Genomic DNA, 13,478 nt, shown 5'->3' on the forward strand with positions numbered 1-13,478 from the left:
TTATTATAATTTAATTCAGTTTAAATTTAATTCAGTTTAAAAATACATCAAACACAGCCTTAGTGACAGGAGCAATAAGCAGACGTTCAGTGGAGAAAATTGCCGTCATGGTTCAGCTAAATTTAGTTGAGGACTAGGCTGAGAGCCCAGGGGTCGGCCACGTTCTGCTCTTCAGGGTTAAACTTATCGCCTGGATGTATGAAAGATTTCAGAGAGGAAAACATGGCATGCCCATGAGGGCAAGCCCAACCGGCTGCATTAGCCAGTGTCTGCAGCTCTTTGGTGTCACAGTTTTATGGACTGTAAGCCGCACTGTTCAGAAACTAAACCTGGTGGAATTACTGCAAGTTTCTGGATGGAATGAGTCATAGTAATTGCTACTGCTACAACACCAAACTCAAGAGCTACTCGCTGGAATAGCACTGGTTTCCAGGGTTAAAGGACTTGCTCACTCAAAAAAGAAGGGTGCTTTTAAACTTAAAGGCAGATGAATTCACATGGATTTGGATGAACCATAATCTGCACACATACCTGGCCTTCAGCTCCTTGTAGTCCTCGCGCACCTTGCTGAGCTCCAGTTGCAGTCTGGCTCGTTCTTTGGCCACCGAGTCCAGAGTCTTCCTGGCATCCGCCAGCTCGGCCTCGTACGCCGCTTTCATGCCGCCCAGCTCCCGACTGATCTCCGTCTCAGATTCGGTGATGCGCATACGCAGGCCTGCGTTCTCCGTCTCCAGAGAGCGCACCTTATCGATGTAGATTGCCAGACGGTCGTTCAGGTTGCACAGTTCATCTTTCTCCTGTAGCCGAGAGATGCGGGTGGGGGACAGGACGTTGGTCACCCCTCCACGGCTGCTTCGTTTCTGACTTGGAGTCTCCATAGCTGATTGAAACTACTGCTGTTAGCCTGAAACTGTACAGGAAGTAGAATAGAATAGAATAGAATAGAATAGAATAGAATAGAATAGAATAGAATAGAATAGAATAGAATGAGGAGAGACATAATTCAGAGGTGATACGTTCAGTCATCTTTTATAGCCACAGTATGACAGTCTGAAACAGATACTGCAATTTATTTATAGATATAAAAAAGTAAAAAATAATTATTAACTCCATCCCTCTCATGTTCCCTCCCTCCCTCCCTACCCACCATCCTTCTCCCTCACTTTGAGTCTTACAGTTTCAGCCACGCCCAACCTCTGATCACATCCAAATATGTTCAGCACAAACTTCCCAGAATGAACATTTAGTTCAAATCTCAACCACAGACTAATCTGGTTTAGATCTAAAACTCAGACGGGTTAAGGCTGCATTCACTGTAACTTATCTTGGGCAAACTATCCAGACACACTCTTTGACACACTTTAAAGACGACTTGCACAGAAAGGCATATCAAAGTCCCATTCACAGGAGCTCCGAGCACATGTTTGTTTTGGACGGAGGTAGCAATTCCAAACATTACAATGTGCTTAGACAGCACATGCGACACTCCCCCTCAACACACTGTACAATGCTATTAAAAAAGCTATGAAAAAACACAAATGATACATACAAAATGTATACAGTATTTGGGTCCATTCACAATCAGCAGAACTGCAAGTCAAAATGCCTGAATCACTGACCTGGTAAAGCAGAGAGAGAGTTTGGGTTAGCGACGGCTCCTACGGTTGCTGTGTCCCGTTGAAACTCTGCAGAGAGTGTCTGTTCTGACTCTGGGAGAAACTCACGCCTCTTAGGGACGAGAGAGGAGGAGGAGTGAGGGCGGAGCTTAGTGAAGTCAGACTCAGTGAGAACACACAAGGGAAGAGAGCTTTTACTGTATCTCACATGGTTACAGAAATGTCTTTGCTTATCATTTTATTATACAATCTCAAGTTACAGACTTGAGAGGTAAGCAGTTTGAACAACAGTCAATTCAATCCCTTTCTTGATAATGACTTATCCACAGGAAAAACAAAAAAACACACAAATAAAACAGAATAGAATATTAAAACAATGTTTTTAAAAAATCTAATAAAAGTATAAATTAATTTAAAATAAACATAGAAATGAAAATAAATTCAAAATAAATACAAATTACAAAAATACAAAAAAAAAATTAAGTACAAAAAATGAATCAATATTTCCACATAATGAATGCTAGTCCGAAGAGCTCTCCGAAGAGATACTCATCCAAACGCATGAGCCTGAGAAAAAAATCCCTCGTTCTTTCTTCCTAGAAATCCAGAATACATCCATTTGTTGCTGCATGAAGCTTTAAAGAGGAAGGTCACAGAAAACAGCCCTGTATTAAATACTGGGAACTGCCTGGTATTTATTTCGGAGGGGTGGACATACGAAAAATAAATGATCCAATCAGGTGTCTTAGTAAAAGGAGAGAGAGCGAGTGGATGAGACGAATCCTTTTTGGAAAAGAAGGTTGTGCTTCAATTCACTTAAAACTTCTAACTAGTCACCTCCCATCAACTCCCTGTGGTGCATTATTAGAGTTCAGGATCAAAACAAAACACAATCTTATTTTTTTATAATTAAAATAAATCTAACATTTAATTATTAGATGAAAAACTTTAACTTAAAAACTTGTTGAAATATTGCCTTGCAACTAACTAAAATATATATATATTTTTTTAAGTTAAACTTGGCCTGGTTTCACAGATGGGGCTTAAATTCAGCCAGGATTATGTCTTAGTTTAATCAAGATTAAAAGTTACTTTTATAAATGTGCCTTAGAAAAAAACACATTGTGCATTTTGAGACAAAACAATGAAAGTTCCTTTTAGTTAAAATAGCTCAAATATGCATTTTAGTCCATGACTAGGGTTAAGCCTTGTCTGTGAAACCGGGAGTCAAAGTTTAAGTTTAGTATTAAAATTACAAAAAGTAAAAGCTAATATATATATAATTAAAAGCCATATTATTTATTTGAATCACTATGTGCACACTGCACAGAAAAGCTTCTGGAAACAGCACCATGAGGAAAAAAGCTAGGGGAAAAAAGCAGACACGCCTGGTGGATCATTGGAAAAGTCCCTAGATTCCAGTACCTGCAGTCTATGAGAGATGCTTGACAGCTAGAACACAGACAGTGGTGTAATTCTGCAGGATGAGCCTGTCTGTTCTGTGCTTTCTTTTCTCCTAGACTCTCTTACTCTGCCATCTTCATTGCATTGTCACACACAACCACCACATTCCGATATAACAATGAGATTCCCAGGGTAAATGTCTCTCCACCCTGAGTGTCATCTCAAAAATCTGTGGGAACTGATGAGAGATGTTTTGAGTAGGCCCAGATGCAATCTTTAGAGTTTGACGCATTTTCTGCAATGATTTGGAGGGAAAACCTGCAGATTTTGTCGGATTATGTTGAATTTTGCAGGGGCAGGTTAGATGGGGTTTACACTTCTGTAAGAACATGACTCGGGAAGCCAAGGGGTGGAGAATTTGGGACACATGCAGCAAATTCCAAGACATGACACAACAAGGAACTCAGACACACTTACTTGGGGCAAATTACACTGCTAATACCTTCTTAAAATGATATAGCATTCATTCATATAATTTTCAGATTACATTAAAAAGTCATCAAGGACATTGTGATTAGTAAAACCTATAACCTTTAATTCATAATTGGGAGAGACGTATATGACACAAAACATGTTCTACTGCTGTCTAAACGGCTAATTCAGGACTAAAGAAGAGAATTCCCTGGAATCAAGTAGGATATAGGCTATTTAAGTAAAATTACATGTTATTAAAACTGTTGAGTCATGCACTGAGAATGAACATACAAATCGTTCTATTCATAAACACCCCACAAAAGCCGTTGCTATGGACTAGTGTAACCAAAAAGATTAAATGTTTAGGCAAAGACTCTGCTAGGGAAATAGTGACTCACAGTTGCCGAATCCCAAGAAAAGGAAACGTTTGCAGGCGTTCAAGGATCTACCATACCCTCCTCCTACTAGCATGGCGATGCAGATGGACTGTGCAACGCCCTCTAGTGGCCAGTCAATAGAAACGCAGAGTTCATACTCTGACAGAACGCAAAGTCACCATGGTCTCCAAGTAGCCTACGAAATACAGAAGTTAAAGGGATAGTTCACCCAAAAATTTAAATTCTGTCACCTCACCCTTAAGTTGTTCCAAACTTTTTTCTTCTTCTGCTAAACACAAAAGAAGATATTTTGAAGAATATGTGTAACCAAAACAGTTGATGACTAGGCTACTACATTGACTACCATAGTATGGAAAAAACATACTGTAGCCTACTATGGAAGTCAAGGGGGCCCACCAACTGTTTGGTTAAGCTAAAACAACAAAAGGGTACTTTTGGGTGCGTTGCCAACATTGTGCGACAATGGAACAGCCTGATGTGTTTTCTCCCAAAATGACATGAAATTCATAGATGATTACAGACCTGTCTTTTAGAAATGAAATAGTTTTTATTATTTAAAATGTTTTCAAGAGCTTTGTGTACAAAATATGAAACTAATTTTCAAAGTATTATTTCAACAACATTTACAAAACATCTGACGCAAACTCATAAGAACTGTTCAAGTGAAACTACTCAATGTGAAACGATTATTTCAACAACATTTAGTCTACTACATATTGAGTCTACTAGGCGTAATTCTGCCTGCCTCTCATACTCCTCGTCACTGATCCCTAGCTCATCCTCACCTTCATGAGATGGTATAACCACTTGTGCTCTGTACATTTCAGCCCTCCTCTCAGCCTTACCATAGAACACTGACGGCTTCATTTTCTAAACAAAATAAGCGTATATATATATTTTACTTTTATACTTTACTTTTACTTTACTTTACAAATATATACAAATATATATAAATATGAGTAGAATACAACCATCCAACTATATCAGTGCATCCATACATTGTCATTCATACAAAGCTACTCTGCATTAGCATGGGCAAAATATTGTTCCATTACCGCACAATGTTGCCATATGGCAACATACCTATTTTATTGAATAAAAAGGTAATAGTAGTATCAAAACAATGTGACAATGATTGAAAAAAGATTAGAACTTATCCTAGATGCTTGATGGAATTTTAAATTCTGAAGAAATATGAAAAATTTAGGAAAATCCTCACATATTCATGAGCACTTCTTCAGCAAGTCATCAAAATGGTGTGAAAAGAATGACAGTGCAAGGGTGTGTAGTGTCATGTGATGCCATCAAAGCATATCATTGGTTACGACCAGGTTCTACCATGAATTTAAGACCAATCAGAGCTCATGTTTATTTTCAAATTTCAAGAAATGTCCAAAGAAATATGGCAACACTGTGCAGTAGAGGGTTAAAACTTCATGACTCATGTGCATTTTAATAATGAATATGCACTTTTTTTCAAGTTTTGCCAAGCTCTAAATATTTTCATTATAAACTGTGAGCATTTTTTTTTTAAATCCAGTAAATCATGAAGGAGCATGTCAACGTGTAAAAGACATGAAAGAGACATGTCAATTTATTGGTTAAAAAGTGAAAAACATTTATGCTGATCACACTAACTTTGATTTGGTGGACAATGATGTGTCGATTATTTCACAGCAAACCTATGGACTTAATTTTGTGCCATAATTAAACAAACAAATCCAGCATTTTGCAAACAAACTCGATCTGCTTTGCAAAGGAAAACTCGACTCACAAACAAACAGAAAGCAATGTGCAAGTACAAAGGTCAATTTGAGTGAAAATGCAGTGGAGTAACAAATATGTATTGTGTTTTACAAATATAAATAAATGAGCCTAGATAATATTTCACAAATAAATAAAAACCATCCTACAAATTGCATGTTACCGTTGAACAAATACCAAATCTAGTGCATACAAATGCATATCTATCTGTTATGATCGTGAGACACTTGGCTTTTCATGAGATCTCTTGGCTCGATTTTGTCCAGGCAGATTTTCTCACGAATGCGTTGAGCAACTTCCTCTTCTAAAATAGTAGATGGCGCTAAACTAGGGGATTAATTTAGCGCTATAGTCTCCCGGGAGAAGCACTGATTTGAAACTTGCCTTTGCTCACAGCAGCTGAGGAAAATGACGGGTGAACAGGCGTGTTTCTGTCTTAATTTATCTATAATTAATATTTTTAAGGTTTTCTTTTGTAAAATGTTTATTGCATATCTAGACAGAAATCCACATTAGCACTATCTAATCTATAAACTGAAAGCTCTGCCATCATATGTTGTTTGTTGTTTTTTTTCTACATCGGACGCGTGCGAAATGACTAAATTAGTGATTATATCTACACTGAATGAATCTTATTTCTTTCGTTGTCCATAAATTAATGAGAACATTTCATTTAATTGAAAAAGGAGGGTTTCATTTGTCTGTCCAAAATAATAATTTGGGCACTGCATACGTCACAGGCAAGTTAAGAAACAATTGTATATTGTTTGTTTTGTTCATTAATATTTTATTACATTAACAGTTAAGCTGACTGAATTCCAAATAAAATAAATAAATAAGTGCATGGGACCCTCCTTTCAATGAAATGAAATGTTCTCTATTAATTTATGGAGAACGAAAGAAATAGACTCGTTCAGTAAATGTAACGTTTTTAAATGTAAAAAAGCAACATATAATGGAAGAGCTTTCAGCTTATAGATTCCCCTATCCTAGAGAGAGTGAATTGCTACTAAGTGCTAAACTGCCTAGATATGTAATAAACATTTTGCAAAAGAAACCTTAAAAAGGTTAATTATAGATAAAGTAAGACAGAAACACGGCTGTTCACTGGTCATTTTCCTCAGCTGTAGGCAAAGGCAAGTTTCAAATCAGTGCTTCTCCCGGGAGACTAGCGCAAAATGAATCCCCTAGCTTAGCGCCATCTACTGTTTTAGAAGAGGGAGTTGCTCAACTGCATTTGTGAGAAAATCTGCCTGGACACATTTGTGAGAAAATCGAGCCGAGAGATCTCATAAAAAGCCAAGTGTCTCACAATCATAACAGACAGATATGCATTTGTATGCACTAGATGTGGTATTTGTTCAAAGGTTACATGCAATTTGTAGGATGGTTTGTATTTATTTGTGAAATATTATCTAGGCTCATTTATTTATATTTGTAAAACACAATACATATTTGTTACTCCACTGCATTTTCGCTCAAATTGACCTTTGTACTTGCACATTACTTTCTGTTTGTTTGTGAGTTGAGTTTTCCTTTGCAAAGCAGATTGAGTTTGTTTGCAAAATGCTGGATTTGTTTGTTTATGGCACAATATTAACTCCATACTAACCTTTTCCCCCTTTGGATTAGTAGCTACTCTAGTGACCTCTGCTGACGACGAACAGTCTCACTCAAGAGGTCAGACCAATAGCCAGTTGCACAAACTGCTTGGACTAGTCTTAAAAGTTAGTCATCTACATTTTTTCTTCAAGACTGATCATTTAAGTCAGCTACATAAAAAGGTAGATTTGAATGGGAAAAGTAAGATTTATTAACCCTGGGTTAAATGCTAGTTGGTCAAACTAGTTCCTTGAAGTCCCCATAAAAATTATTGATTTTCGTTCTGATTTTAAGTTCTGCAGAATTCGACACGTCTGCCTTGCGCTCGCGAGTTTTTTGACATACGTCAGCATGACATCAGAGCAAGGCGGACCGAACTAGGACACATTTCTAACCGGCATGCATCTCGCGGTGATCACAGGTGATCGGTTCTACACAGAATTAGCTCATCTCAAACAAGCCTATTAGTAAACATTGCAAGATGGCTATGGATGAACACCAGTTGTTTGAAACGGCTTTGGCCGCTACAATGAACAAGTTAGACTTGGCTTTTTATCTAAAAGAGGAACAGAAGACGCCGCTCGAATCGTTCCTTTGCAAGAAGGACGTTTTTGCTGTTTTGCCGACCGGATACGGCAAGAGTCTAATCTACCAGTTAGCTCTGCTGGTAGCTAAGCGTATGGGGCTTGTTGTGATTGGTCGTAGTGTTATCCAATTGCGTGCAGTGAGATTTTGAAATGCATGCTTGGTGCTGCCCCTCGAGTTGGGCGATTTTCATTACTCAATGCCAGACCCTTAATCTTCCGGATTTGGGTCTGGATTTCCAGGCTACTGCACTTCAGCTTCAACTTCAGATTTTCTGTCCAATCAAATGCTCTCTGAAAGATCATGCCCCTACACTGTAAAACCTAACACTGAAAGTCACTAAACGTACATACATTATAAAGAGATGGTGAAGCTGCGGCTAAAATCTGTCACTTGTTCACAGATTTACTGTGTTCTACATGATGGATAGTGCACTATAGGGGACAGGGAACAATTCAGACAGTGTAAATATGCTTTCCACTGGGGCAAATAAAGTCCAGTTTCACTTTATTGTCACGCGACACAAACCGCCGCAGCGTGCACTCAGCAGATCATAATGTGCAAATCCGCACAGGCCAGAAAATGTATCTGACCCATTTGAATTCTGCACAGAATGCTAGATTTTAGAGTGATATGGAGGAGATAAGGAAGAGAAACGGTTAGAGATTAGGAAGAAACTGACATTAAGGTGACAGGCATTAAGCGGTTTAGATCAAACCATTACCATTTTGTCTATTTAAACAGGGAAAAATCTAAGATAACGTCAGTAAATTATGTCCAATAAGTAATTAGTAGTTCGAGTCGAACATGTGTGTGTGAGTGAATTCATTCAGAATTGAATGTGAACTGAATTGAATGTGAATTAAATTGAAAATGAATTGAATTGCATAAAAAAGTTAATTGAATTGAATGTGAATCAAATGTGAATTGAATTGAATGTAAATTGAACTGATTTGAATTGCCCTAAAGTGGGACACTGCCTAATGTGGGACACCTAAGGTCTAGTGTTTGTAGGTCCCCCATAAATACATGAATGCTAGTGGCTTGTTCGACTTGAACCGGCGCTGCACAAACCGATGGGTGGGTTAATGACATCAAAATACCACGAGAGCGAATAGAGAGCAGACGGCTCCTTATGCTTTTGAACTGCTCTTGCGGTACTTTGATGTCATAAACCGATCGGCCTGTGCAGCGCCGGTTCAAGTCGAACAAGCCTTATGGGTTAGCCAAAGCTGTGGTGTCATGCGATCAAAATCACATGATCTCTCAAATGTCCAGTCATATTTGAGGGTGGAGCAATCATCAAACAGGAAGCACCTTGTGTGAAGACCACCCAAAGGTCGGTGACATAGAGTTTGGACAACCTGGATATTAAGGAGTATAGATTTATTTTAAACAAAACAATCCTGCTACTATTGGCCTAATGTGCTTATGAAATGTTTGTCCATCCAAAAAAATTATAACTGTGAACTAAATATTTCACATTTTATCAAATTGATAAGGTTCCACTTTAGGATGTGGTTTCAAAAAGTGGGACAGTATGATTCGTCTAATGCGGGACAGTACTTCAGTCAGTGAAAAATGTGTGGCGGGGGATGGTTTGTGCCCCATGTAACATTGCAAAAGAACAACATAATAAAATTACAGGACATATACGCCTCTGTCACGATGATGCTAATGAACATCTATCAAGTACAAATTGTGCCTTATAATTACATGTGTAGTGCATAGCCTGACAGAGGCAGTCTACCTTCTCACAAAGAGTTCATTGCTCTTTAATAATTGCTCTCATTCAACACATCCACTACTGTTTAGAGTTTCCAACTTGTTTTAGAATGGTTTTAATTATGATTGTGAGGTAGAATGAAGTTTGAAAAGACTTTGAAACTGAAAAAGTGTTTTTTTCTTCCAGTAGTGATGGTAATGATGGGTGTTCAAACTGAAAAGCTATGCCTGGGGACCCGTCGCTGTGTGTTTAACCTCGTTTTTTTTTAGACTTAGGTTATGTTAAAATAGAAACAGAAAATGCCTTTATTGCTCTTTAAAAAGGCAAAGGTTGAACAATGAACTAACTACTTCACGTATCATTGATGAGAGCAGCATGTTGTTTCCATAAATGCAACATGCGAGTAACAAGGTTTGATAAATAAAGGGTGTTAGGGAGGAAAGGCCTTGCGTCGTGCTTTACTTGGAACACAAATGGTTCTCACTGCCTTGAACATTCAAGGATACACAAATACACAGGCATGACCACACACACACTGTCTATTAACAGCCAGAACTGTTTTCCGGTGCCACCAGACTGATGTCTCTGCGACATGTGAAGCTGAGGAAAAATCCCTGTGGGTGTGTTTGATTAGAAAAATGGTACGTGAATTTGACAAATATTGTATAATTTGACACTTAGTTCATCCACTAGGATCAGTATCAGATCTGAGGGTAAACGGTCTAAAAGTGGGCATGGGCTTGATATGGATGAACAGAAGTTTAATGATCAGGAATGTTGGATTTTTGTAAACATGTGAGGTTTTAATCTCTGGCTCTGCCTTTCAAGTTCTTATTATGGTTGCTTTTAAGCTCACATAAATGGAAAATGTACAGCAGATTTAGGGGGAGAAATACATTAACAAATAATGGATCAAACAAAACAAATGAGCTTTTGTGTTTGATATTTTTATTCGATCCTCAGTATGAAATGTCGTTCAGTCATGTTCTAAGAGGTAGAGGCTTAAATAACTCATTTTTTTCTTCTTCTTTAAACCTTTACTTGGAACAGCTTACAAGTCCATTTTTGGACATGACCTGGGTTACATTCAAACCCAGGTATTCCATGAGCATCAATATGTTGACATATATGACCACATGAACAGCTCAATCGTACATTTTTAATCATTTTGATCCCACTGTATGTCATATTAGCTGCATTTGTTTGTGGGTTTTTTCAGGAGATGTGGTATTTATTAGGCCATTAATCTGATATTTTCATGTTATGGCCGATAACAGCCGATATAAGATATTTTTTCTTTTTCTTTTTTTAAAGATGTGTTAAAATAAACTAATTCAATTTACTTTTCTTTTTTTTTACATTTATTTATGTTCACCAAGGCAGCATTTATTTGATCAAAAACACAGTAAAAGTCATAGTTTAAAAAATATATATTATTACAATTTAGAACTGTTTTCTGTTTTAAAATGTAATTTATTCCTGTGAGGGCAAAGCTGAATTTTCAGCATCATTACTCCAGTCTTCAGTGTCACATGATCCTTAAGAAATCATTCTAATATGCTGATTTAGTGCTCAAGAAGCATTTCTCATTATTATCAATGCTGAAAACAATTATGCTGCATAACATTTTTGTAGAGTCTGAGATATTTTTTTTCAAAGATCCTTTACATTATATGGAATATCCTTATGGAACATTATAAATGTCTTTATTATCACTTTTGATCAATTAAATGCACCTTTGCTGAATACAACTAGACCTATATATATATATATATATATATATATATATATATATATTGATGGAATTAATGTACAACTCTACAAATTATATCCTTTGTATCTTAATAAAATATATATATATATTTCTCCAGGTCAATTCACATCAAATCTTCAGCTGATCGAACAACCAAGTGTGATCCCCATGTGGTCTGCATCCAGACAGTGATCATGAACTCTAGCAGTGAAGCTCCATTCACCAACCCCACAGACTGCGCTGAGGTTCAGGTCCCCAGCCAGGTGTTCCTGGCCATCGCCGTTGCCAGTCTGAGCGAGAACCTCTTGGTGATTTTGGCTGTGATCAAAAACAAGAACCTTCACTCTCCCATGTACTGCTTCATCTGCAACCTGGCAGTGTTTAACACCATCTCCAGCTTCTCTAAAGCATTGGAAAACATCCTGCTGATGTTTAAAGACGCCGGACACCTGAACTCCCGTGGCCCTTTTGAGCTGAAGATAGATGACATCATGGACTCTCTAATCTGCATATGCTTCCTAGGCTCCATCTTCAGCATACTCGCCATAGCCGTGGATCGATACATCAGCATATTCCACGCTCTACGCTATCACATGCTTATGACCATGCGTCGTGTGATGGTTATTTTGTCGGCTATCTGGGTGTTGTGTGGGACCAGCGGAGCGCTCATGATCAGTTTCTTTGTGGCCACCACGGTGAAAATCTTCTTTGTTGTGCTCTTCTTCACAGCTCTCTTCCTGATCCTCTTGCTATACGTGCATATGTTTCTGTTAGCGCGCCACCACGCCAACAGGATCGCGTCTATGCCGGGTGCCCAGGCACGTCACAGGCAAAGTGGCTTGAGGGGGGCGCTGACGCTCACCATCTTGATAGGAGTGTTTGTGGCCTGCTGGGCTCCTTTCTTATTTCATCTGCTGATTATGATGATTTGCCCAGAGAACCCCTACTGTGAGTGCTACCGCTCGCTCTTCCAGCTACACGTAGTGCTCCTGGTGAGTCACGCGGTCATTGATCCAGCCATTTACGCTTTCCGTAGCACAGAGCTGCGCAATACCTTCAAGAAAATGTTCCTGTGCTCAGTTTCAAGGATCTGTAAACAGTGTGTCTGAGTGAAGGCCCCGATATATACTCACGGTTCTATTTCCTTCTTCGCTTAGGGGTAAAAAGAAGTTTGAAATACCTTTGCAGCCGTACACTGTTAGCGAACATCACGACGCAATGCACCCACACTGCTGGGAGCGGCATTTAGGTGAATATGTAAAGTGTGCTGCATTTTGCTCTCAATTTCAACCAAAAATGACAGTGCTCAGAAAACAGCAGTTAAGAAAGCATCTGATCACAAGCTCTGCAGTTCGGCACCAAAGTAAAGTCACATCACATTTATTATAGCACTTTGTACAATAGAGAGGCTTTTATTAAGATTAATTAATTCTTTCCCCTGACCATATATGACACAAAATATCATCTCTGCACTGTTGATGAATGGCTACAGTATTTTTAATTTCATTAGTTTCATCTGAATTTCAACATTTTTGAGATTTAGTCAGACGAAACCGGTTTGAGGTGAATTGATCTAATTTTGTGTCTCTGGAAAATAGTTATCTATGGTTTTGTATTATGTTATCAAAAAAAATTTGTTTCTAATTGTTAATGAGGGATTTGTGGACACATTAATGTGTTTTTAGATTTGTAGAGTAAAAGTTATAGTTTTTATTTTGAAGTAAAAAGATACAATTAGACCCTTGGGGTATAAGATGACAACAGGAGGCCCCGAGTGGCATGTTGTATAGTGTTAATTAAATGTAATAATTATTGTAATTAATGGGGTTATTATTCAGTTTTCCATGAATTCGATTTCAGACATCTTCGCTTTCATTAAAACTTATAGGCTAGTTGAGTGAAATCATTCAATTTGCATTAACATTTTTGCTATTATGACATATCTTCAAATAAAATATGGACAATTAAATATGTAAATATTCATATGCCTATATAAGTAACAGAATAATTGTACCTTTAGAAATGAATCTGTTTTACTGCTATTCTGATTTGTCTGTCATCGGTAATTCAATTCAAAGAAATAAATTGTCAAAATTCAATTTTAAATAATAGTTGATTTAGTATTTTACATTAATGTCATTTTAAAAATATATAAA

General features: G+C 37.7%; 2 protein-coding genes across 3 annotated transcripts in view; one reads left to right on the forward strand and one right to left on the reverse strand.

Annotated features, from left to right (window-relative positions):
• lmna (lamin A) overlaps positions 1-5,142 on the reverse strand; it is a 29,171-nt gene extending 24,029 nt beyond the window's left edge. Inside the window, exons 1-4 of one of the 2 annotated variants that reach the window (XM_084435492.1) lie at positions 5,112-5,142; positions 3,893-4,067; positions 1,620-1,728; positions 532-910 (exon numbers count right to left, since the gene is read on the reverse strand). In XM_084435492.1, coding sequence (XP_084291618.1) covers positions 532-878 — 347 coding nt within the window. In that variant the 5' untranslated portion in view covers positions 879-910; positions 1,620-1,728; positions 3,893-4,067; positions 5,112-5,142. Of the gene's footprint in view, positions 1-531; positions 911-1,619; positions 1,729-3,892; positions 4,068-5,111 lie in introns of those variants that run through there. The other variant, XM_084435493.1, reaches the window with a different exon arrangement.
• Positions 5,143-10,111: 4,969 nt separating this feature from the next.
• On the forward strand, positions 10,112-12,567 carry mc2r (melanocortin 2 receptor). Its single transcript, XM_084435498.1, has 2 exons — positions 10,112-10,210; positions 11,441-12,567. The coding sequence occupies exon 2, from the start codon at positions 11,517-11,519 to the stop codon at positions 12,429-12,431; it is 915 nt and encodes a 304-aa protein (XP_084291624.1). The 5' UTR covers positions 10,112-10,210; positions 11,441-11,516; the 3' UTR covers positions 12,432-12,567.
• Positions 12,568-13,478: the final 911 nt, after the last annotated feature.

This window comes from Rutilus rutilus (assembly GCF_951802725.1).
Source record: "Rutilus rutilus genome assembly, chromosome: 17".
NCBI lineage: Eukaryota > Metazoa > Chordata > Actinopteri > Cypriniformes > Leuciscidae > Rutilus > Rutilus rutilus.